The following is a 27,834-nucleotide window of genomic DNA, read 5'->3' as shown; positions in this document are numbered from 1 at the left end:
TCTCTTTGAACTGAACGAAGGCTGTGAAGATTGTGTATTCGATGTGAGGGGCATCACTTTGGGTTTTTTGTTGTTGTTGGCCAAACTGTTGTACTAAAACCCTAGGGAGATGTTGAAGAACAAAGCTTGTTTATTAGACTTCATTTTCATTAGCCAAACTTTGTGTTTTATTTTGATATAAAAAGTAAACGTCATGTTTTTTTTTTTACATCATGTCACAGAGGTGTTACTTTAAAAAAATCATTCATGTGACACATAATTTTGTTAGTGTTTTATTGCAGTGGTCCCCAACCACCGGGCCGTGGCCCGATTGGTACCAGGCCGCAGAAGAAAGTTTTATAAAAAAAAAAAAATTTTTTTTTTTTTTTTTAATTAAATCAACATAAAAAAAACACAATATACACTTACAATTAGTGCACCAACCACAAAAACATCCCTTTTTCATGACAAAATAAAAAAAAAAAAAAAAAAAAAAAAAGGACCCCCCCCCCCCCCGGGCCGCGGGACAAATTATTAAGCGTTGACCGGTCCGCGGTTAAAAAAAGGTTGGGGACCACTGTTTTATTGTGTATAGTTAATTCCTATACAACATATTTCTGCTCAAACTCTTAACGGATCTGTCCCGATACAGCATTTACATGTACATATAAATATAAATAAATATAAAACTTTAAACAAAAACAAAAAAAATAGAGATAAAGGCATCATGTAATGACAAAAAGCTGACAAGACGATATTATTAAAGAATAAAAAAATCTAATATTTGTCTTTAAAATACGGATAACGTTTATCTATTACGCCATTTTGAGGGTAAATAAACATGCGGTGTTTCTCTAATTGAAAGGAGCGGAAATAAACGACCACAACTGTGAAATTGTGACAGAATAAAAAATGGATAACTCCTGTATCAAATGACCAGATTCAGTTTATTAGAATGATTTAGAACTGAATAAATGCATGTTGATTTTGGCATATTCTTTTTGAATCACCCTGTATTTTGTTGTCATTTGTCATTAAATAGTGGCATCATGTCTGAATTGACCAGTTGTAAAAATACTGAAGGTTAATTCAAGCAAATATTCTTTGAAAACTTAGTGAGCTATTCAAAACCAGCTCACGAGCCACTGGTTGGAGACACCTGAATTAGAGTATCCAATTAGCTTAATTAGCCTTTCGCCCAGACCACGTGACTTTAAGGTAGACACGCTAACCACTACCCCACTATACTGTTCCAGGATGCGAATTACAACTGCAAAATTCAAAACACAGCTGATAAAGGCTCCAGCGACCCCCCGCAACCCTAAAAGGGAAAAGCGGTAAAAAAAATGGATGGATGGAGGGATGAATCTAAAACCTCAATCAGTACCAATGGTCTTTGTGAAGCATTAAAAATGGTGTGTGCTATATCGCCGGCTGTCCTTGAACTCACACGTCAGTCACATATGGACACGCATGAGTGATTTGAACTTTACAGTTAATAATCGTCTGAAATGTCAATTTACTGATGCGCATCGATGGCCTATAGTGGTGCTTTCAACCGAGCAAACCTATGAACAAAGAACGCAATTTATAAATAAATGTATGAACTGCAACATTGATTTCTATAGACACTTTTGTTTTTGATACCGATGGTTGGTTGAAGTGGGAGCTTGAGGAAATCAATACTCCATCTGAATGTACACATCCTTTATTAAGAACTGCTTTTTCCGTTACAATTTGCAAGACATTTTGGACTGAAGCAACTGGGCATATTGGCGAAAACCTCTCGTTAAATGCAGGAGTCATTTACAATACTGGTGAATAAATGACACTTTATGAACCGGAATGAGCAACAACTACACATTATATGAACATTAACTAGAATTTATGGCAATAACACTTTTGTGTAGATTTGATGTCCAAAACACTGTTAAAGTTGCATTTTATTTATATTTATTTTTAGCAGAAAAACCATGTGTTTATTTTTTGGAGGCTGGCATTGTGTGTGTTTTGTTTGCGTGCGTGAGTAATCCCGCTTCCCACTGACTTCTGCATCAAACGTAATGCTGCAGGAAACAGTTGGGACACTGGCAGATTGCTGAAGTCAGGATGCGTTCTCAAACTTTTAATCCAAAAAGAAAACTGATCACAAAAAAACAACAGGCGTCCTTTATTTCTACAGCATTATTTGATCCGGCAGATTACATAAAGAGGGTATGGTGCTGAGGGATTTGCTTGTTATTTAACAAGTAACTTGAACAAGTTGTACTAAAAGGGATACTTTGTCCATAATCCTACTTTGCAAGGGCCTAATGAATCCATGTGGGGGCTTGCAAAATACAAAGCACATTGGTACAAAGAAAGAAACTGGGCACTGTGACTTCCTGCAATATAATAGCTTTAAAGTCACAAACAGTGTAAGACAAACGCATATTCACACCTTCTCATCACCATAATATGAACATCTGCACCGCAGATGGGGGTGGACTGAGGTAATGAATCCCCTAGAAGAGGTTGTCATGACAACTCCATCCTCAAAGGCTAGAAGCCATCATGCTGAAGCAATGCAGGGATCCAGTTGGAAGCTATGTTGGGTTATTAGGTCACACCAAAACCACATTGCTCAGGAAAGCATAATTAACCGGGTCATTGTTGCGTCTGGCAGGAAATCTAATTTTAAAATACTCTATTTTAATGTAATTTGCCAGCTTGGGGGAGGGGGCTAATGTACCCTCACATACACACAGACTAGACATATGGTGCTTTTTTTTTTACACTGTTAAGCTCAAGGACATCAAAGATGCCCATGCAGAATCACTGAAGCAGTGTCTTAAATGCCAAAGGGAAATTATATTATATTAAAAACTAGTCTGTAACAGCTTTACAGATCAACTGCTCATATTAAAGACAGAGAAAGAAATTATTTTTGCTCATATTTGTGCATGTGCTGATCAAAATGTAATTTAAAAGAAACATGCCAGACTGTTAAGCACATAAATACATCATTCATCAATTTTGTAAAATTGCATTTGGTGCATTATTTTGCACTCTGATGTATCAATATATATTTCAATATATTAAACATAAAAGGCACTTATATCATGTATAAAACCATTCAGCATAATCTAGTAGACCTTCAGAAAGCAAGATGTCATTATGTATAATGTAAGGAGCTAAAGTAAAAAAAGGAAAATGAAAGAAAAAAAATATTTTACAAAGTTACTGTTCTGGCAGTTGCATATTAGGACCAGTCTTCACATGAGTTTGTGGACTCCTGAATCCTAGCTCAGACAGGTTGTGAAGCATTTCATCACAGCATCCCTGTTGGGGGTGGGAAAGACAAAATGGTCAATTCTTAAATAAAGAGCTACAGTTACGACTGAACATACATGCCAGAAGACAAAACACAGTCATGCACACAAAATAGAAAGTGACAAAAAAGCACTTTCACCGCTGTCGCTTTAATTCATGTAGGTGCTGCTCATGAATAAGAGAGTGTGTTGTGGCGGGGAAGCTCCACGTGTTCGACGTGGTGTGGAGCTCCCTTCCACCAGGTGCTCTCTCTGTTAAACGATGATGCAAGAAGAGTCATCACCATGGCAACCACACATCATTGCCATCTCCTTTTCCCTCATTTTGTGGTCTTGCCATGAGTGTGTTGCTATGCAGACTTTGGCTGTAGCCACCGTTACATTTCAGTGGAGGAGGTGTGAAGCCCGTCAAGGTTAAAAGGAGAATGGGGGTGTGGGGAATCATTGGCTAGGGGGAGGGGAGGTCAATGTGCAAGAATGGAGACTTTGGCTGTGCATACCAGCATCCTGACGGCCTGAGGGTTTTTTTTTCTCTTGATGCTATTTTTTGCATCACCTCACAGCTTGATGACTAAATAATGCACCTCTGAGAACTGCCTTATTTCTTATGAAAATGTAGAGCAACCATAGCCTCCAAGCACTGTGGGAAGTACACATACTTTATTACCTCAGTAATTAGGTGAGGGAGTTTAGGAGCAGGCAGCGGAGTAAAATACATTAAAGGATCAAATCCACCTGCCATGTGGTGTTGTGTCTGTCCTCAATTCACAGTTTGAGCAACAAATGCAAATATATAGCTGTGGATAATTGTAGTATTAACCTCACAAATAATTAAACATGGTTTAAAGCAGGAAAAATTAACGTATTTAAGTCTATATTTGAGTATCAATCAGAATACCAACAGCAAGACCATAGTAAAGCCGTCAAACTTTTGTCCTCAGGAATTTGGTTTCTGGCAGTGGCTGCATGCGAGCGAGACGGTCTTTGTTTTGTTGTCAGCGTTTGGGTTGGGGGAAGGGGAACCACGGGGAGGTTATAGCAGGTTTCTCAGCTGTTAGGATGGATTAAAGGGTCACCAAAACACACACGCTTTGTTGGGGAGGTCTTCTTTCCAAAACGAAACATAATCCTGCTCACATCTGGATTGGCAAAACAACATTGCACCTCATGCTTGCCTCGGAGGTTTACCACAAGGAGGAATGTGACAGGTGAACTGAGTGATAGTAGCTAGCGTTTAGTGGCAGAATGCTTTAAAAGAATGTAACTACCATGCGCAAGGCAGATTTATGAAATTATGAGATTGAGAATGAAGGATAATTTTGAGTATTTGTGTCTAAATATAATTCAAAATCTTACCTTCTCAAGATAAACTAATCACAGTGATGGGGGCCTATCACATGAGAAGTAGTAAGTGAGGCCGACAGAGCTTTATTGTGTGAAAAGGATTTTATGTTGATAGTATGGATAAAGCAAATGACGTCACAGAGTGCGAAACAACAAGCAGCCATTTGTTGGACTGAGTGGCGGTGGGAGGGGGAGGAGGAGGATTACAGCCAAATGGGGAACACAAACAGACATTTTTAGAAGTAAATAAAAACATGTTGTTTTCCCACTGGTTCTATGGCTCAGAGATTTAGAATAAAAACATGGGAGATGCAACAGTTTTGACTTTGATAGCAGCCAACGATTAAGTAAAAAGTGTATGTTTTTAGATTAGACCCACAAACAATGTCTTACCTGGCAAAAGGAATGTAAGAGATGCTGTACCTGAAAGACAAAGAACAACATGTTTAAGTAACGGTGTTGACAATGAAAGATACCACAATAAGGGCAAGTGACTGCAATTCAGGTTTACTGTGCACCACATGGTTCAAGAGGCAATTGAGATTGTTTTGCTGCTAGGTGGCACTATTTGAATATGGGCAATGGTAGTGCAAAAAGGCAGAAAACACATGGAATTTGATGTTGGGAAATCCGATTCCAGCCTATCAGGTGCTTAAAAAGACATTATGAATACTTGAAGTTACGAAAACACATGTCAACAGTTCTAAATATATGTTGATGAATATATATTGCGGTGTACCCAGGGTTTAATACTGGGACCAAAATTGTTGAATCGCCAAATAAATGGCATGTAAAGTTGAATCGCTAAACAAATTACATTTTAAGTTGCAAATAACTTAAGGTTAGTACTATTAACAGATGATTTGACCACATTTTACTCAGGAGAGAGCACATGGAGGCTAATACAAGTAATTACAGAAAAAAAATAACAGAGCGATGGATTGACGGACAATCTCGAATCTCAGTAAAGATAAAATTACACTATTCAGTAACTCAAAAACTCCAACAGATTGACAGGGTAAAATAAATATGTTTTTAGTGTAATAACAAATGATAAAATGATCTGGAAATCTCAAATAAAAATGTTTACAATCTAAGATGGAAATACATTTGTCAATCATGAACAAAGCAAAATATGTTCTGGACCAAAAATCATTCCATAATCTCTACTATAAATATTATTTTGTTGCTCTACTACAATTCTTTGAGTCACTGCGTAGAAATATGAAAAATAATTACAAAGTGTTGGTTTCAAAGAACACTCAAACACTATATTTTGAATAAAACATATTGCAATTCAATGATTTGGTGCAGTTACAAAGAGTTACAATTGTGCACAAAAAAGTATATCCTGCTAGCCAAATATGTTTAACATTTCTTCTATAAAACAAAAGATAAACTTGGGGAAAAAAAATTATTAAAACATTTGGAGGCACGTACAACAGTTAAAACTTTTAGCATATCAACATGAGGAACTAAAATATGCAATGGATTAAGCAAATAAGTTTAACAATGCACTAATAGGATTTAGTTTACTAAACTGTTTACAAAGTACAAAGAAGTACAATCCTGATCAACTCTGTGTACCTGGTCAAATAAGGTGATCATTTTGTGTATCGCATTATATGAATTGCAATTTACAACTATATATTCACGAGAACTTTATTATTTATTTATAATTTCTGTATTTGTTTGTGTTAGAGAATGAGAACAGGAAGTGAACAAAAAAATGTGGTAGCAATTGCCATGATACAGGAAAGGGGTAGGATGAAATAAGATCTGCTCTTTCCTACTACTTTTCGGACATGTTGCAATGACAAATTGGAACTACATGATGCACCATATTGTAACTGCATGAATGTTCAAAATAAACTATTACCAAAAAAATTACAAATATGACAGTACAATAAACAGAGAGATCGGATATGCCTTGTCAACGTGGGCAGAATGTCATCAAAAATACACCAATCAATTACAAAAAAACACCCAAAAAATCTAAAATACACCGCTGCAAATAAAAACACTGAAAGCAATGACCATTAAATGTAGGACATAGTTCACAACATAATAAATGTCTTGTACATCAAAGTACACACATTCTCTCTCTTAATTGTTAACTTCCATGTTATAAAGCTGCTTGTCATGTGTGTAATATAGAATAGGTTAAACAAGAAAAAAAAACAAACAACTTAAAAAAAATGAAGTAGTTCTAAATGACCCACAGGGGCTTTGATGCAACAAGGGATTAAATGCAACATAATCGCGAGTTAACTACACACTAATCTTTGTGCTGATGATTAAAGACAGATTTCAAAACAAAGACTTAACACATTAAGCCATGGTAGCTTGGAGTGTAGAAAGTAGTTTAAGGGCTAGCTTAGAGAGCTCCCCAATTAAAGAGCTAATAGACCTGAAATATGAAAGGAATCTGCAGTAGTTGAATGATTAACAGTAGATCAGCGTTATTGTGTATCGTCAGTTAACAAGAAACTTGTCACATTAGGCATTGACTAAAATTACAAAATTGATTTTTACAAGCCTATGCCATTGTCAGCATCTTAACTAACCATATATAGGAAATAGGCCAAAGTATGAACTCCTTCCGAGGTATCTAATTTGTTCAACAGCAGAGACCACACACACACACACACACACACACACACACACACACACACACACACACACACACACACACACACACACACACACACACACACACACACACACACACACACACACAAACACACAAACACACACACACACACACACACACAAACACAAACACACACGCACACACGCACACACACGCACACGCACACGCACACGCACAGTGTCTAGTGTCATGTGATCCTGTCTTAGATTTCAGCCTGAGGTCTGAACTTTGCCCACCCCAGTGTGTGGGTCAGTGCCGACATCTTTTTGGAAAACCACCTTCAATCAGACAGCTGGGCTCTTGCGTGGGAGTGTTCTCTAACCCAGAATCTGTTAGGAATGAGCTTGGGATGTGTGACTTGTGGTTGCCGTGGTGACGGCTCTGGGAACGCAGGCACAAGCGGAAGTGAATGTTTCTTACGTAGGTGCAATAGTGGGTCGCAACGACGCTGGCAGTCATACCGAAACACTCCTTTCTTTATTATTCTCCGAGTTGCCCAGGGGATTTCACTGACATCCTTTGTCGCACATTGTGCAAATATGCTTATTAAGAACTATGCAAGCAAAGACATGCTCAAATTCAGAACACCAAGGCTTTTTTGTCGACGGCTATGGAGGACCTTAACCCTAATGACCCCCAAGTAGTCAAAGTATTAATAGTCATGCCTCATTATACTCTAAATTACTTAGGTACCGCTACAAAAATGTATTTTGTTACTTTTCATTATTGGCTTTATTTTAACAGAAAAACTTATGATACATTTAACGTACATTTCTTATTGCAATCAAATAAGAATTTTGCCATTAAATTAGATAGTAAACCTAACAGACGATTTCTCTTTTAGTAGTAAGTAAGCAAACAAAAGCTCCTGATAGGATGTTGACGTACGCAGTAACCTATTGTGTTTTTTCTGGTTTTATTATTTTATCAAAATTATGAGAGACAATCAGTAGAAAGTTGATTATTTATCTACTTGTTCACTTACTGTTAATATCTGCTTACTTTCTCTTTTCACATGTTCTAGCTACATTTCTGTTAAAATTTAATAATCACTTAATCTTCTGTTGTTTGACACTTTACATACCTTCTGGGTTATACTACACATTTTGTTATTAATCCAATACCAAGTAGTTACAGGATCATGCATTGGTTTAAGTTCTCCTGTGTTCTGGGACATATTTAATTTGGTTATGAACAGTAAAAGACAAAAGATTTTGTGACAATAAAAAAAATATTGACGTAATCATTGTAGTATCGACTATACACGCTCTTGTACTTGGTATCGTTACATTTGATGTCTGTGTAGATTCTCCTATTGTATTTGTTTACATTCAGGAGCGCTAACTTGCTGCTAGTGGTTAGCTATTGTATCCTTCTACAGTGTGTTGTGAAGCATGTTTAGCTATCGTCTTGCAGGGATGAGAGTTGCAAAAACCGTAGTTTATTTGTCGCCATGGAGGCGAGAATTAGTGATTTAGTAGTAGCTAAAACTATACCGACTGAGGATGGACGTTTATCAACATGTTTATGAACAGGTTTATAAACAATCAGTTACTTATATAGATTAATTTTTGCTTAAATGTTTGAATAAAATAGTATTATATGTGTAATATGCGAAAACTGAGAGCCTTCAAAATTATTTGCAATACCATGGAAACTGTAAACTCATATTTCCTTAAAACCATAAAACTTGGAAATCAACATAAACACCCATTTAAGTTCCATTATTTTATATGCGACCAATACATTTGACATATGAACAAATCTGAGGTCTACCAATGTCTGAAATGGATTGTGCTCATCCTTGTTGGAAATAAAAAGTCGGATCATTGTTACAGATTAGGCCTGCAGCTATCGATCATTTTCTTAATCACTTAATCTATAGATTAGCTTGCTCAGTTGAGTAATCTATTGATTAGTTTGCTCAATAAATCGAGTAATTGGATAAAACATTTTATAGCCTTAGTGCGTACTTCAGGGAAAATTGTTTAAATAAACAATATTTCAGTTCAACATGACCTTCATTCTTTGTTTTCAAAACTATGTCGATGTGTTTAAATTCTGAATACTCCATGCGGTTTGGCTTTTTTTATTTTCTATTAGTTACAATCATTAAATGATTACTCAAAGCACCAGAATATTAAGTGAATCATTTTAGAATTTAGTTGATCAATTCATCGTTGCAGCCCTAGAATAGATGGGACTTAATCATGACCGTGCTACTCCGTTATAGGTGAGGCAACATACATGAAATAAGTTGAGTGTTAAATGTCAATGAACCAGTTAAAGATACACATTCCCACGCAATTGTTGAGGTGAAATGTTTGTAACAGTGATAATGGAGGAGTACAGAGGCTGGTACTGTTTTTGTCCGGTCTAAAAACAGAACAATTAGATAGAACCCATCTGTCATTTACCTGCTAGGACCGGCCAAAACAAAGCTGACCTACCTGGCAACCAATCAGACAAGGCTTAAACAAACATTTCCCCCCAACTTTCTTGCCCAACTACAGGAAATTATTTTACTTCCACTATAGTGTTGAATATTGCTGTATATCTGGATCAGATAAAATATAAGCTAGATGTTAAGCATACTGACGATGTAAAACAGTTTACTGACATACTACGAAATAGTGGAGAAGCACAAGCAATGAAATCAAATTAAGTCACATGACTCTCAAAATTGGTTAAGAAACAAAGTTTCCTCTAAGAAACAGGACTTCATTTTATTCTGATTCAGTACAGTTACATTTATAGGGATGGGTACCTTTAACATTTGAACCAATTACCAGTAACTGGAAATTGATGTCTACAACTGTACCAATCTTCAGGACTGTTCATGTTTTAGTAAATGTTCATTTGTTTAATAATATTGTAAAATATATGTTTTTATATTTAACATTTAACAGTGAGCTGATACTAACTGTGCTGTTCAGTTGTTATATCTTGATTCATTACACTTCTAAAAATGGGAAGTTTTAATTAGTTGACTCTGCATGCAGATGCAATTTCACAGGAATCCCAGTGAGGTCAAACAATAATGAATACATGAGATATGATGGGTATATTTGATAACAAATATTGTAATTGTAAAAACTCAAATATTTTGCTTGACTACTACAGGGTCTGCAACCTTTACTATCAAAACAAATTTTGCCTTCTCTTCCACTAAAGAAATATAGTATGAAGCAGCAAAACGTAGCAGCTTGTAAACGTTTACAAGTTTTCAACTTTTTTATTTTACAAAAAAAACAATCTGTCAATGTAAAATTATACAATTTTGTTTTGTTTTTTGCAAATATTCATGGTTAGTCTACCCAAGGGGTTGCATACTCGAGAAGCTGAACTGAAGACACAGGCTTCCAGTCTCTTTTTACTTGCCTTCCTTGCGATTCGTATCTCAGCCTGTAAGCATTTACGGCCTCACAAGCAGTTGAAAATTATAGAACTCTTTTTAAAAATGCTTATTTTTCTCACTTTGGAGTTAAAAAAAAATCTGAGGGAACCACAACAAGAAAGCAGAAGAGCCACATGTGACTCCAGAATCACAGGTTGCAGACCTCTGAATTTGAGAATCACTTAGTAAAGTCATAGATGTGATATTGTATACATAGTATCTTCTACAAGTTTGTTTTATTATAACATGAATCTTTTGATTACATGCCATTACATTCATTATTACACTGTAACACCGGAGACTATATGAAGGAGGCAGAATGACCGTGCACAAGTCAGCCTTTGATTTGTTTTCACAAAACTAGCACTGTGTAGCTAACAGGCAAAAGCGCGACACACATTTGCGAGAACAGCTCCTCCAACACTTCTTCATTCCTTCTTCGCTGACAGAATAGGTCTAACACTGCAGCAAGACTGCCACTGCCCCCTCATCTGGTCATTGGCCTGCTCCAGGGTCTCCTTCCAGCAGGATGTACAACGAGGACCTCCCTAGGGAGACGCTCATGAGGCATCTGCACGAGATGCCCAAACCACCTAAGCGGGCTCCTTTCCAAGCGAAGGAGCAGCGGCTCTACTTCGAGTCTCTACCGGGTGACTGAACTTCTCACCCTATCTCTAAGGGAGATGCCAGCCACCCTTCTGAGGAAACTCATTTTGGCCGCTTTTATCCGCTTGACCCACACTTCATGAGAGTAGGAATGTAGATAGCTCAGTAGACCGAGAGCTTTGCCTTCTGGCTCAGCTCTCGTTTTGACACAACAGTGCAGCAGCGAGGCTGCAATACTGCCCCAGCAGCTCCGATTCTCCGGCTGAATTCCCTCTCCATCTTTCCCTCACTCAAGAACAAGACGCCGAGACACTTAAACCCCTCCACCTGTGACAGACTCTCGTTTTCTACCTGGACTGTACAAACCACCGGTTTCCTGCTGAGAACCATTGCCTCAGATTTGTAGATGCTGATCCTCATGCCAGCCGCTGAACACTGAGCTGCGAACCGATCCAGTGAGAGCTGAAGGTCATAAACAGATGGTGCCATCAGGACCACATCATCTGCAAACAGCAGTGACGCAACCTTTAGCCCCCCGAGATGTATACCCTCTCCCCCATGGTCACAACTCTGCCTAGAAATCCTGTCCATGAAAATCACAAACAGGATAGGTGACAGAGCACAGCGCTGGCGGAGACCAACCCCCACTGGAAACGGATCCGACTTACATCCAAGCACACGGACACAACTCTTGCTCTGGTTGGACAGAGATTGGATGGCCTTCAGCAGGATCCATCTCACCCCGTACTTCCTAAGCACCTCCCACAGAATCTCCCGGAGAACCCGGTCATCAACTTCTCCAAATCCACAAAGCACATGTAGACTGGATAGGCATACTCCCAGGCCTTATCCAGGATTCCCGCAAAATTAAAGAGCTGGTCAGTTGTTCCACGACCAGGAAGGAATCCACATTGCTCCTCTTGAATCTGAGGTTCGACTATCGGCCAGACCCTCCTTTCAAGTAACTTCACTGTATAATATTCCTATTGCTACAACACTTCACAGTGTTTTGTAGTCAACTTTGGCCATACAGTACTAGATCTACAACATGTTAGTGGCTTTAGTTATACAGGAGGGCTGCAACCCACGGCTCTGGAGCCACGTTTGGTTCTTCTACCTGCTTGTTGTGGCTCCATCAGATTTTTATTAACGCCGGAGTAAGAAAAGTTTGCATTTTGAAAAGAGTTGTAAAATTATTTGACGGTCTTTGAGGCTGTAAATGTGCAAAGGCTGAGTGCTGAGGTGCAAGGAAGGCAAGTAAAAGAAACCGTAAGCCTGTGTGTGCCCTGTGTGTGCAATTCCTTGGGTAAGCTAACAATAAATACAGTGGAGCAAAAAAGTATTTAGTCAGCCACCGATTGTGCAAGTTTTCCCACTTAAAGTGATGACAGAGGTCTGTAATTTTCATCATAGGTACACTTCAACTGTGAGAGACGGAATGTGAAAAAAAAATCCAGGAATTTACATCGTAGGAATTTTAAAGAATTTATTTGTAAATTATGGTGGAAAATAAGTATTTGGTAACTTCAAAACAACGAATTTCTCTGGCTCTCACAGACCTGTAACTTCTTCTTTAAGAAGCTCTTCTGTCCTCCACTCGTTACCTGTATTAATGGCACTTGTTTGAACTCATTATCTGTATAAAAACACCTGTCCACAGCTTCAAACAGTCAGACTCCAAACTCCACTATGGCCAAGACCAAAGAGCTGTCAAAGGACACCAGGAAAAGAATTGTAGACCTGCACCAGACTGGGAAGAGTGGATCTACAATAGGCAAGCAGCTTGGTGTGAAAAAATCAACTGTGGGAGCAATTATCCACTAATTATCTCCCTCGATCTGGCGCTCCATGCAAGATCTCATCCCGTGGGGTCAAAATTATCATGATGAATGGTGAGCAAAAATCCCAAAACCACACGGGGGGACCTGGTGAATGACCTGCAGAGAGCTAGGACCAAAGTAACGAAGATTCCCATCAGTAACACACTACGCCGACAGGGAATCAAATCCTGCAGTGCCAGACGTGTCCCCCTGCTTAAGCTAGTGAATGTCCAGGCCCGTCTGAAGTTTGCCACAGAGCACATGGATGATACAGCAGAGGATTGGAGAATGTCATGTGGTCAGATGAAGCCAAAATAGAACTTTTTCGTATGAACTCAACTCGTCGTGTTTGGAGGAAGAAGAATACTGAGTTGAATCCCAAGAACACCACACCTACTGTGAAGCATGGGGGTGGAAACATCATGCTTTGGGGCTGTTTTTCTGCTAAAGGTACAGGAAAATTGATCTGTGTTAAGGAAAGAATGAATGGAGCCATGTATCGTGAGATTTTGAGCCAAAACCTCCTTCCATCAGTGACAGCTTTGAATGGTTGACCAAATACTTATTTTCCACCATAATTTACAAATAAATTCCTAAAAATTCCTACAATGTGAATTCCTGGATTATTTTTCACATTCTGTCTCTCACAGTTGAAGTGTACCTATGATGAAAATTACAGATCTCTGTCATCATTTTAAGTGGGAAAACTTGCTGACTAAATACTTCTTTGCCCCACTATATATGCCCAAAAAAAAAAGAGCAAGAAAAGGAAAAATAATTCAAATTCACATGTACAGATTGATTATTTGTAATATAAAACACAAAAAAAGGAAACTTTTAAATTTTATAAGCTGTGTTACGATTTGCGGCTCTTAACTATTTTTCTTTAGTGGAAAAGGTGGCAAAATGTCTCTTGATAGTAAAGGTTGCAGACCCTTGGTTTAGCATTTTAAATCATGATTAAACCATGAGACATAATACCTACTCGTATCCATCCATCCATCTATTTTCTACCGCTTGTCCCTTTTAGGGTTGTGGGGGGTGCTGGAGCCTATCTCAACAGCATTCGGGCAAAAGGCTGGGTACACCCTGGACAAGTCGCCACCTCATCGCAAGGCCTACGGCAGGGGTCGGGAACCTTTTTGGCTGAGAGAGCCATGAATGCCAAAGATTTTAAAATGTATTTCCGTGAGAGCCATATCATATTTTTTAACACTGAATACAAATAAATATATTTTTAATTAAGAACAATATTTTTAGAGTACATTAAGTCTCCTATTATATCTGAAGCTAACCAATAATAAATAAAATCCTTCTTACCAATAATGCGACTTCTTGAACAGGTGCGGTAGGAATGGATGGATGAATTAAAATGCATGAGAATGTTTTATATTTTGAATATTTTTTTTTTTTTTATCACTGTGATTACCAGCTGAATTATCCATCCATCCATCCATTTCTACCGCTTATTCCCTTTGTGGTGGCGGGGGGCGCTGGTGCCTATCTCAGCTACAATCGGGCGGAAGGCGGGGGTAAACCCTGGACAAGTCGCCACCTCATCGCAGACCAGCAGAATTATTAATTACTTATTGTGTTAAGCAATGTCAGCTAAGATTTATCTGAGAGCCAGATGCAGTCATCAAAAGAGCCACATCTGGCTCTAGAGCCATAGGTTCCCTACCCCTGGCCTACAGCAATATATTTATGAAACAGGACGTGTGTTACAGCACACGTCTCTTGCTTTTCTCCATCGACTGACTACTTTCATCCTCTTTACCGCCCTACCAATCAATCAAAGCATTCACTCTGATTTTTCATCGCGTCACACACAGGATAGCTTAGCCTAGCTTTGCTAGCTCCGAAAACACTACCACTCTGATGCCAGCATAAACGCTAGTACGGCTTCATCTTAGACTTGGGCCGATATTTGACAAGTCATTTAAGAAATGATAAATAAAAATTAAGTTGTTAAGTTTTCCAGCGTTGATAAATCGCTATGTGCATGCTTCAGGAGTATTCGCGCTTTCTGTCGTTTTTTGCAGCTACGCGCAGTTGTGTCATAGGGAAAAGAAAAGGGCGTGAATTCTCTTGTCGAGTTAGCAGTTTTAAACTGTAATCTAAAAATTACTACCACTTTAGCTACACAAATAGCAAAATATAGCTAAATAGCGGACATTCGGGATGCCTAAATTCCAAGACGTTAGACGGCTCTATAGGCTACAGTGTGTTGCCTAGTCAGGAAGTAGTCTTTGCCATTAAGCTGAAAGTACTGAATTCTGTACTCAGACCTAAACACTTACCATGTCAACGCCAGAAACTGAAGAATACAAAAAAGGAAGGCCAGTATGTTTTTTTCCCACTGTAAAAAATAAACATGTATTTTAATTTTTGTAAATACACAAATGTAAAAAAATAATCAAGACTGTTTAGCTTGTTGTCAACTTACCCAAAACGCTGCACAGAGTGTTAAAATGAGACAAAGCTGTGGGGAAGAGGACATAAGAGATGTTAATGTTTTATATGTTTGCAAAATAAGCCAAAGCAGCAAGGCTTACAAAGTCTGCACTAGTTCTTAAAAAAATGTCGTCAGGCCTGTCTATTGTTAAACGTAAAAACATAGCCGACCTTAACCCTAAAAACCTTGTAAGAGCGCATAAAAAGAACTCAAGAATGTTATTTTGAAAGAAAAGTTATTTCAGTGAAAAACAAAAAAAAGGTTCAATCAGTGATAATATTCTTACCAACATAACGACGGTCGCTATAAGTCTTGTTGGCTCAAACATGCGCTTCAGTTGCTTTAGAGGACCCATTAGGAAACAGGTGCTTTAAAAGACAAAACAAACTGGTTATGCTCTATCTTTAAAATATCCAACTTTTAAATTTCCAATCAGGAAAAATGAGGCATAAAATGTTTATTAGTGAATAATACAGTTATGTGTCCATGTCACATTTTTAAATGTGGGCAGCATAAAGAACATGTACACTGTGCAGGCTGCAATTAATATTTGATGCCCATCACCCCAAAGACACATTCAAAGTTTCCTGATGATTAGATGACGCCAGTGAATGTAACCCGACAGAAGCGTTTCCTCACTGACAAAGCACCAGATCTGTGCTCAACTGAGCTGTGAGTGGGAAGATGGAGCCTGTGGAGCGTCACGTCACGTCTGTTAGATGAGACCCGAGAGAGGCCTAGTTGACGCAGGCTGTTTTTACTACTACGCTTACAAAGCACACCCACACATTGTTTTGTGTTGTATTGTAAGTGGTAAATTGTTGGTGAACCTTAAATTCTGAGCTTGTGGTAATATTATGCAGATGATTTGCTACATCAACAGAAGGATGTCTCCTATGACACAATGACAAAATCCTTAAACTCAAGTTTCCTTAAAGTACTTAACAGTTATACCCGACAATAAACATGTCCAAATTATTTCCTTATGGCTGTGTCTTGTTTAGGATTAGCAGCCTGGGCTATGAAAGCACAGGTTGAACTTGTTTATTGAGGCGTCTAAACCTTGTGGATATACGATACGAAAAACAGTGACAGCATGATATGCTGCTGTAAGGTGTTGATTACAGAGTAAAAAATGAATGGAACTTAAACACGACAGCAGAGCATTATGTGTTACATATTGATTTTAAAAAATGAGTAGAGAATTATATGGAATATAATGACAAGTTAAACCTTGACAACTGAATAGAAATGTACATATTAGTTAGTGGCTGCTTTTCAAACATAGTGGCAGCAAACCACGACAGTAAGAGCACATGTTTTAAATTTAAATGTGGGACTTACTGGGGAGGCAGTACATCACTTGTAATGCACATTAAGCAAACACAGATTTGTGCCATGTGTAATTTAATTTCTCTTTTGACACGTAAATAAACTATATAGCACTGAAGAAACCCTTGATGCATCTTTCACTAGTTTTCTATATTTTCGTAACTACTTTCAGTACTTATTGAACATTGTATATTTTAAATGCAGATAGGAATACTTTACCACCTAAGGTATCTTTATATGTTTTATTTGCATTGGCTCAAACATGCGCTGCCAACTGCATTTTGTTTAGGAGATAATACAAATAATAACAGATGTAATTACCAAACTTAAAAGATGGTTTGACAAAAACAGACTCTCTTTGAAACTCAGTAAAACTAAAATAATGCTATTTGGTACTAGTAGAAGAGAAAGTCAAAAACAAATACAGAGTAAATATTGAAAGGGTAAAAGAAAACAAATGTTTGGGTGTAAAATGATTAAATGAATTAGAAATCTCATGTAAAAACATACCACACAAAATAGCAAGAAACACATCAATAATGAATAAAGCAAAACATGTTCTAGACCAAAAATAACTTAATTCTCTTTACTGCTTGCTAGTGTTACCATATCTGAGTTACTGTGTGAAATATGGGGAAACAACTACAAATGTGCGCTTCATTCACTAACAGTGTTACAAAAAAGATCAATTAGAATAATACATAATGTTGGATATAGAGAACATACAAACCTTTTATTTATTAAATCACAATTATAAATAAATTCAACGATTTGGTGCATTCACAAACAGCGAAAATTATGTATAAAGCAAACTATAACCTGCTACCCAAGAATGTACAACAATTCTTCTCAAAAGAGGAGAAATATAACCTTAGAAGAAAATCTAATTTAAAACATTTGTATGCTGGGTACAAAACTTAAAACCTTTAGCATATCTCTAAGTGGAATTAAATTATGGAACGGATTAAAAAAATAAATAAAAAAATAAAAAAAGCACCAGTATGATTCAGTTTAAGAGACTGTTCAAACTACAAGTGTTCCCAAAGTACACAGAACAAGAAATATGATAAACCCTTTTTTTTCTTTTTATATTGAGACAAAAGATTATTTATGTACTTATTATTTATTTACTTACTATGGTATGTTTATTTATTATTTATTTGTTCACTGTCCTGTTACAGAGAACAAGGAAATTGGATAAAATTGCTATGGCGTGAACAGGGGTAGGATTAAATAAGCTCTGCTTCTTCCTACTCCTTTTTGGACGTGCTGTAATCAAACAACTGGAATTGTGTAATGCATTACATTGTATCGTATGCATGTTCGAAATAAACTGAAACTGAACTGAACATTAGAAATGTATTTTATTGTGTTAAATGTATGAACAGTATAAGGGAAAAATGTCGGGTGAATATTGCATACCTGGAAAGCGCTGCAACATTTCCCAATGTGTAGAAGACAGCGAAGAGTTTGATGCCCTTTCCGGGAATGAACAGTAGTGCTGAACCCTATATGGTCAATAAATGGCAATGAGCATCTGTCAGCTACAGAAAAAAATAAAGACGTCCACAATTCATTAGAAGGAGTGATGAAAGCAGATAGGAAGATGAAAGATTATCATTATCCTATTCTAATGCTCTTTGGTACTTGCTGCTGGGCATGACAAGCAGAGTGCAGTATACAAGCCTATACTTAAATGGTAGCCATACCTCAATTAATCATTACTTGAGTCCAATAAATAAATGCTGCTGAATGATATATTGTCACAGAAATAATTGACAATAAACAGTATTATTGTCAGCATTATTTCAAACCAAATTAAGCACTAATGTATTAATAATATAAAATAATAATACTGCAGGTATTCTTTTTGAACGCATTGCTAACTGCTAATGAAAAATCTAAATTTATTATGCCTAGCTTTGATATGGTTATATTGTTTACCACCATCATAATTGGAAGGTCAATAACTTTTAATTATCTTAAATAAGTGAAAACACACACATAGTTACTTTCAATCTCTGTTGTAAAAAATTGCACATCTTGAAGCGCAATTTTTTCTCCAGTTGGAAAAACTGGGTCAGGTGGTTTGTTTTTTGTTGCCATCACTTTTCAACAAATTGGACATACCGTATTTTTCGGATTATAAATCGCTCTGGAGTATACGTCGCACCGGCCGAAAATGCATAATAAAGAAGGAAAACAACATATATACCTCGCACTGGAGTATAAGTTGCATTTTTGGGGGAAATGTATTTGATAAAATCCAACACCAAGAATAGACATTGGAAAGGCAATTTAAAATAAATAAAGAATGGTGAACCACAGGCTGAATAAGTGTACGTTATATGACGCATAAATAACCAACGGAGAACGTGCCTGGTATGTTAACGTAACATATTATGGTAAGGGTCATTCAAATAACTATAACATATAACATGCTATACGTTTACCAAACAACCTGTCACTCCTAATTGATAAATCCGATGAAATCTTTTTCCTCGATGTCGCTTCTAAACAACTTGGCCAACTCCAAAGGTATGCGCCGCTTCCTCTGATCGTTTTCTGATGCATATTTCACTACGTCCAGCTTGTAATATGCAGTACATGATTTCCTTTTCGGTGACATTTTCGTTCAGCCCTTCTCAGTTTTTCTAAGTTACCGCCAACGTTGAAATACGGCAGTAACATATAGCATATAGCAGTTAGCATCCCATGACCCACAATGCACTTATGCCATGACCCTCCCGCGCAGAATTCTTATTGGTTGACGTGTATGTGACGATTGCTGACGTGTGTGTGACGATTGCTGACATTTTCTTCGTCTCTTCCACGAATAACATAAATAATATAACTTATTATTTTACGGTAATGTTTTAATAATTTCACACATAAGTGGTTTCGGAGTATATGTAAAAACTGCGACTTATAATCCGAAAAATACGGTACTTGTTCGTTCGTGTTGATGGGCTTTGCTGTGCTTTTCACCAGCAAGTCACAACAAGCGAGTCTCGATGTCCGTTCATCCTATTTGTGAAAGCTAGCAGTGTGCCTCCGCCTATTGAGACAAAGATTCTCGATGACTGACAAGAGGTCTCACTCAGTGGACAATGCTGAAGAAACCAGTCCATGTCAGAAAACCAAAAAATTTAGCTGAACTGCACCAATTTTGTCGAGGAGTGGTCAATTCAACCAGAAGCTTGCCAGAAGCTTGTGGACGGCTACCAAAAGCGCCTTATTGCAGTGAAACTTGCCAAGGGACATGTAACTAAAAATTAACATTGCTGCATGTATACTTTTGACCCAGCAGACTTGGTCACATTTTCAGTAGACCCATACATTTCATGAATGTTTTTTGTGACAAACAAGTATGTGCTCCAATATCTCTGTCACAAAATAATAAGAGTTGTAGAAATGATTGGAAACTCAAGACAGCCATGACATTATGTTCTTCACAAGTGTATGTTAACTGTTGACCACAACTGTATATAACTGATCCCACCATACCATTTACAGTCAGTATGGCATCTCCAGGGTATGTACATAAATATAGACAAGGCAAGTTGATGAAATATGAAAGAAGCACTCACAAGTAGTGAGCACAAGATGCCTCCGGCGAAGCATATGGCGAACCATTTCACCCTGGTGCTGTAGCTGAGCGAGGTGGCATCGAGGACCTATCGAGAACAATGGGAGGATGTCACAAGACAAGTTCAAGTGACCTACACAGAGGCTTGCAGATTTCCTCGTGGTTAACAAATGTTGCAACAGTTCTGGTGTGGCTTGACGAAACGGGACACACTTTTAAGAAGATCCTTCAAACACACAGAACTCGGAAGACAGTGAGGCAACATGAGGTGTATCTCAATTCAGGAGACGTATCATTGCATGGATATGTTAAACTAATTGTGTCAAAACAAGTTAAATGAAAAATGAGGGTTTTATCGTCAGTGTAAATGTGTTAATTATTTTACTGTTATCATGTTTGTTAATCTTTCCTCTTCAATTTGGTATCAAATATATATGCAGACTTAAATCATAACAATTCCGAGTGGCCACTGCTGGCTGATTACAATGTGTGGTCATGTGAAATTTGATCAAACTTTAAATGTGGAAAATATACTTTATAAATTAGCCTAGGGCATGTCCTTTCCTGTCATGTCCATCTGTGTGTGTCTTATATTGATCCATTTGAGTGTAGTGCATTAATTGGGATAAACAATACATTAAGATAAAAATGAGTTCTAATACTTACCATAAACATAATTCTAAAATTGGGATTATGTCCTAAAATTTACGTAAATAATTAAAAGGACACAGAGTTCTGTTGTCAGTCACTGCTTTTGTTTTATTTAAAATGATAGAGTTGTGTTGTCCATCACTGATTTGTTTTTATTGAATGTAAAACATAAATAAATAAACGACAGCATAATATATCACCATAAAAGTTAGTAAATCTTCCTTTATACTCAAATTAGGGATGCGAGTTAGGTACAAAATTAGAAGTATTCTGGAGATTATCTGGATAAAGACTACAGGTATGTCACTAAACATCTAAAGATTATTTCTTTAAATTGACGTAAATAATTAAAAGGATACAGAGTTGTGTTGTCCATCACTGCTTTTGTTTTAATTGAATGTAAAAAACAAATGAATAAACAACAGCATAATGTATCACCATAAAAGTTACTGTATCTTCCTTTATACTCGAGTTAGGGCTGCAAGTTAGATACAAAATTAGAAGTATTCTGGAGATTATCTGGATGAATAGACTACAGGTATGTTACTAAACATCTCAAGATTGTGTCCTTAAATTGACGTAAATAATTAAAAGGATATAGAGCTGTGTTGTCTATCGCTGCTTTTATTTTAATGGAATGTAAAAATAAATAAATAATTGACTGCATATTATGTCACCATAAAAGTTACTATATCTTCCTTTATACTCAAGTTAGGGATGCGAGTTAGAAACAAAATTAGAAGTATTCTGGTAGATTATCCGGATAAATAGATTACAGGTATGTTACTAAACATCTCAAGAATATGTCCTCCAATTTACGTAAATAATTAAAAGGATACAGAGTTGTGTTGTCCATCACTGCTTTTGTTTTAATTGAATTTAAAAATAAATAAACAACAGCATATTACATCACCAGAAAAGTTACTGTATCTTCCTTTATACTCCAGTTAGGGATGCGAGTTTGATACAAAATTAGAAGTATTCTGGACATTATCTGGATAAGTAGACTACAGGTATTTACTGAACCTCTCAAGATTATGTCCTTAAATTTACGTAAATAATTAAAAGGATACAGAGTTGTGTTGTCCACCACTGCTTTTGTTTTAATTGAATGTAAAAATAAATAAACTACAGCATATCACCATAAAAGTTACTGTATCTTCCTTTATACTCAAATTAGGGATGCGAGTGAGAAACTAAATTAGAATTATTCTGGAGATTATTTTAATGAATAGATTACAGGTATGTCACTAAACATCTCAAGATTACGTCCTTAAATGAATTAAAAGGATAGAGTTGTGTTGTCCACCACTGCTTTTGTTTTAATTGAATGTAAAAATAAACTACAGCATATCACCATAAAAGTTACTGTACCTTCCTTTATACTCAAATTAGGGATGCGAGTGAGAAACAAAATTAGAATTATTCTGGAGATTATTTTAATGAATAGATTACAGGTATGTCACTAAACATCTCAAGATTACGTCCTTAAATGAATTAAATGGATAGAGTTGTGTTGTCCATCACTGCTTTTGTTTTAATTGAATGTAAAAATAATTAAATAAACCACAGCATAATATATCCCCATAAAAGTTACTGTATCTTCCTTTATACTCAAATTAGGGAAGTATTCTGGAGATTATCTGGATAAACAGACTACAGGTATAATACTCAACATCTCAACATGTTGTAAAATACCTTCTTGTAGTGAGAATATTAGCATTTGGTCTTCTATTTGGCATCATTTCTTCTTTCTTTCTTAGTTTATTTCGAACATGAACATACTTACAACATAATACATCAGACAATTTCATATCATTTCACATCATGTCTGAAAAGGAGTAGGAAGAAGCAAACCTTATTTGATCCTACCCCTTTCCCACGTCAGAGCGTTTACAAATATATACATTCATTTACTGACCATTTTTATAGTAAAATAGTAAAATTAAATCCATGAATAAGTAATACAACATTTTTTAATATACAATTAATTAATTCAGTCATTATTAACATACTGAGATGAAGAATATCTTATTTTCAATAAGGTTGAAAGTGTTTCTCATAATTGTTCTTCTTTGTACTTTGTAAGCACTATTAAATTAAACAGCCTCTTAAACTGGATCATAGCAGTACAATGTTTAACTTCTTTACTTAAAGGCCTACTGAAACCCACTACTACCGGCGACCACGCAGTCTGATAGTTTAATATCAATGATGAAATATTAACATTGCAACACATGCCAATACGGCCGGTTTAGTTTACTAAATTGCAATTTTAAATTTTCCGCGAGGTATCCTGTTGAAAACGTTGCGGAATGATGACGCTTATGTTGACGTGTGCTTGTGACGTTATTGGTTGGAGTGGACATTTCAGCCCAGCACCACTCACGGCTAAAAGTCGTCTCTTTTCATCGCATAATTACACAGTATTTTGGACATCTGTGTTGCTGAATCTTTTGCAATTTGTGCAATTAATAATGGAGACTATAAAGAACAATGCTGTTGGTGGAAAGCGGTGGATTGCAGCTGCCTTTAGCAACCGAAACACAGCCGTGTTTCTTTGTTGGTTGTGAAGCTTTAACACATAGCGGTCAAGCGAACATGTTTCTCTACGTCAACCAGCAGGTTTTTGGATGGGAAAATTGTGATATTAAATCGGCTCTTACCGGAGACTTGAGTGGATTATGCGACCTTGTCCTGCAGCTGTCAAAAAGGCAGCTGTGATCTTGGCTCCTCCATTGGCTTCTCTCAGAGACACTGGCGTTCACCGCAGCCCTCCGACTTTCAGGTATGACTTTATAATCTCACTAAAACACTATTAACACAATAAGCAGATAATGGATTTTCCAGAATTATCCTAGTAAATGTGTGTAATAACATCTGAATCGCTCACACTGCCGTCGCCAGGAGCCGTCCCCTTTAATTTTTTTAGTGCTTCACTCTAACTTTCCTCTTCCACAAATCTTTCATCCTCGCTCAAATTAATGGGGAAATCGTCGCTGTTTTCAGTCCGAATTGTTCTTGCTGCTGGTGGCTATGATTATAAACGATGTGAGGAGCCCTACAACCCGTGACGTCACGCGCACATCGTCTGCTACTTTCGGTACAGGCAAAATCTCATTTCAGTAGGCCTTAAGGCCTACTGAAATGAGATTTTCTTATTTAAACGGGGATAGCAGGTCCATTCTATGTGTCATACTTGATCATTTTGCGATATTGCCATATTTTTGCTGAAAGGATTTAGTAGAGAACATCGAGGATAAAGTTTGCAACTTTTGGTCGCTAGCAGAAAAGCCCTGCCTTTACCCGAAGTCGCAGACGATGACGTCACCCGTTGATGGCTCCTCACATCCTCACATTGTTTTTAATGGGAACCTCCAAACAAAAAGAGCTATTCGGTACCGAGAAAACGACAATTTCCCCATTAATTTGAGCGAGATGAAGATTCGTGTTTGAGGATATAGATAGCGATGGACTAGAAAAAATTAAATCGAGTTAAAAAAAAAAAAACGTGATCGCATTGGGACAGCAGATTCAGATGTTTTTAGACACATTTACTAGGATAATTCTAGGAAATCCCTTATCTTTCTATTGTGTTTCTAGTGTTTTAGTGAGTTTAATAGTACCTGATAGTCGGAAGGGTGTATCCACGAGTGTCTTGAGGCCAGTGTCTGATGTGAAGTCGACGGCAGCTGTACGGACGGCACAAGCTCAGCTGATCTCCAGTAAGTGGAACATTTTTACCACAATTTTCTCACCGAAAACTGCTGGTTGACATTTGGTCGGGATCCATGTTCGCTTGACCGCTCCGATCCATAGTAAAGTTTCACCTCCGGGAATTTTAAACAAGGAATCACGTGTGTTTGTGTGGCTAAAGGCTAAAGCATCCCAAATCCATCTTTCTACTTTGACTTCTCCATTATTAATTGAACAAAATGCAATAGATTCAGCATCACAGATGTCCAAAATACTGTGTAATTATGCGGTTTAAAGCAGGCCGACTTTTAGCTGTGTGTATGCGCAGCGCTAATATTTCCTAACAGTCCGTGACGTCACGCGTACACGTCATCATTCCGCCACGTTTTCAAACAGGACACTTCGCGGGAAATTTAAAATTGCAATTTAGTAAACTAAAAAGACCGTATTGGCATGTGTTGCAATGTTAATATTTCATCATTCCGCCACGTTTTCAACAGGACACTTCGCGGGAAATTTAAAATTGCAATTTAGTAAACTAAAAAGACCGTATTGGCATGTGTTGCAATGTTAATATTTCATCATTCCGCCACGTTTTCAACAGGACACTTCGCGGGAAATTTAAAATTGCAATTTACTAAACTAAAAAGACCGTATTGGCATGTGTTGCAATGTTAATATTTCATCATTGATGTATAAACTATCAGACTGCGTGGTCGGTAGTAGTGGGTTTCAGTAGGCCTTTAATCCATGCCATAATTTAATTCCACATACTGATATGCTAAAGATTTTTAAGTGTTGTACGTGCATACAAATGTTTTAAATTAGACGTTGTAGCCATTTCATTACTGAATAAGGCAATCAATACGTACCTTCTTTTTGGTAAAAGTTCAACAGGACTGAGTAATAAAGTGTAATGTGAGAATCTTACCTTAATTCAGGCTCCTCGGAAAAGCGTGTAATAAATATGAATACACAAATGCAACAATAGCATGTAAGAAACAACACAACAGTACTATAAATCGAAATGAAAGCAAGTTGAGGAAACGCCATTGCTTGTATTGATAACAGCTAAGACAAATGACACAATTTATGACAAAAACGCGTCAATTGACAATTTGACAACTCTATTATATGCCAGTGGAAAATAAAAGTATTTCAATTATTGACAGACGACTGTGTAACTTAGTGTTAAGTGTAACATTAGCAAATATACTGCTTTAGCACTCTTTGGATCCATGTTGACATGTTAGCATTAGCTTCGTAACTTGACTGTACCTGCGCCGTAAGACCCAACTCTTCGTTTTCTTCTCGGCCGTTTAGTACTCGACGAAGCTTGTCCATCGTCTCCCGGAGCTGTTAAGTGTTTTATACGTCGATGTGATCCTAACAGATGCACAGTATTTGCTTCTGCACATTTACAGTTATGTTCAGAAGTTTAGCAAAAGAGGGACTTCCTGCCTCCCCGAATGTCGCTTCCTGTGCGGACTGTCTCAGAGTCAGTAATGACGTAGACGTTGGCGGTCAAAGTGTTTGAGAGATGTGCGACAAACCGATTCTCGATCAGCCAGCATCAGGCTTCCGCCTTTCCTTCGTCCACTCCTAAATTGTTGAAATTTCATAGCGGGTGGTTTACCAAATAATTGAATTGAATGATTTGAGAAATAATATCAACAAGTTAGAGTTATATTAATACTCTTTGAGTATATCGACTATGGATTCTTACAATTAAGCATGGCATGTGACTTGTTGCTTGTGTTTTAAAATGTATTGCCACCTGTTGGATATAAACGGTACTACAGTTTAAAGTTGACTGGATCCGTTTTAAACTTTCATCCTTACGGGGACTTTTTTTGACTTGAATTATGGAGACGCACCTTAGTTAATGCACAATTTTTTTTGATAACCAACTTGGACCATTGAGTCGTTAAATAAAATAAAACAAACTTCCTTTGTGATACAAAAGTCCATTTTAATTTATTTTCAAACAAAGGATCTACACCAGGGGTAGGGAACCTATGGCTCTAGAGCCAGCTGTGGCTCTTTTGATGACTGCATCTGGCTCTCGGATAAATCTGAGCTAACACTGCTTAACACAATAAGTAATGACTAATTCCACTTGTAATCAAAGTGTTAAAAATAACGTTCAAAATATTAAACATGCTCATGCATTTGAATCCATCCATCCTTTTTTCTACCGCACTTTATTTTTTTTTTTTTTTTAGGGCTTGCCCTCCTGGGGGTTCTTCAGACCACTAAGCACCGACATGAAAGCCTGTTTCAGGGTTACGATATTTTTTTATTTTTCAATAAGTCTCTCAGTTGCTTTCCAGCAATTGTCTTTGTCTCTTTCATTCTCGCTCGCACTCTTGCTCCAGCTCCAACCCTGTCTCTCCTCCTGGCTGCTGCTTAAAACAGAGGGATAGGTGATTAGATAACAAGGCCCAGGTGGGTTGTCTACGCACCTGTCGCTGATTTCCGCAGGCCATGCCCCCTCCACAGTTAGCTTCAGAATATCAATGTTATTACAAAGAATAAGAGACCTATTATACTCTAGTAATGTTGGTCTTACTTAAAAATGCACGCGTTTAGGTGTGTTCAGTGTTGAAAAAAAAATTATATGGCTCTTACGGAAATACATTTTAAAATATTCAGATTTTTGGCTCTCTCAGCTAAAAAGGTTCCCGACCCCTGATCTACACAAAACTCACAGTGCCATCAACCTGCGTTCGAAAAACAATTAAGTCTCTGGTTTATGGAAGTAGAATTGTCTCACATCAACTTGCCAACCCTCCCGAATTTTCCGGGAGACTCCCGAAATTCAGCGCCTCTTCCGAAAACCTCCCGGTCAAATTTTCTCCCGAAAATCTCCCGATATTCAGGCGGACCTGAATGAGGACAGCCTGTTTTCACGTCCGCTTTCCCACAATATAAACAGCGTGTCTGCCCAATGACGTTATAACTGTAGAATGATCGAGGGCGAGTTCTTGGTTTCTTATGT

At 37.4% G+C, this 27,834-nt stretch overlaps 1 protein-coding gene across 1 annotated transcript; it reads right to left on the bottom strand.

Moving 5' to 3' along the window:
- Nucleotides 1-1,671: 1,671 nt before the first annotated feature.
- On the bottom strand, nt 1,672-26,343 carry sft2d1 (SFT2 domain containing 1). The gene is made up of 8 exons (XM_061910491.1): nt 26,112-26,343; nt 20,488-20,574; nt 18,320-18,405; nt 15,852-15,933; nt 15,557-15,592; nt 15,411-15,469; nt 5,028-5,057; nt 1,672-3,300 (listed from the first exon to the last, which is right to left on the bottom strand). The coding sequence occupies exons 1-8, from the start codon at nt 26,175-26,177 to the stop codon at nt 3,261-3,263; spliced, it is 486 nt and encodes a 161-aa protein (XP_061766475.1). The 5' UTR covers nt 26,178-26,343; the 3' UTR covers nt 1,672-3,260.
- Nucleotides 26,344-27,834: the final 1,491 nt, after the last annotated feature.

Source organism: Nerophis ophidion, linkage group LG09 (genome assembly GCF_033978795.1).
Source record: "Nerophis ophidion isolate RoL-2023_Sa linkage group LG09, RoL_Noph_v1.0, whole genome shotgun sequence".
NCBI classification, from domain to species: Eukaryota; Metazoa; Chordata; class Actinopteri; order Syngnathiformes; family Syngnathidae; genus Nerophis; species Nerophis ophidion.
This window is presented reverse-complemented; position numbering and strand designations above follow the sequence as displayed.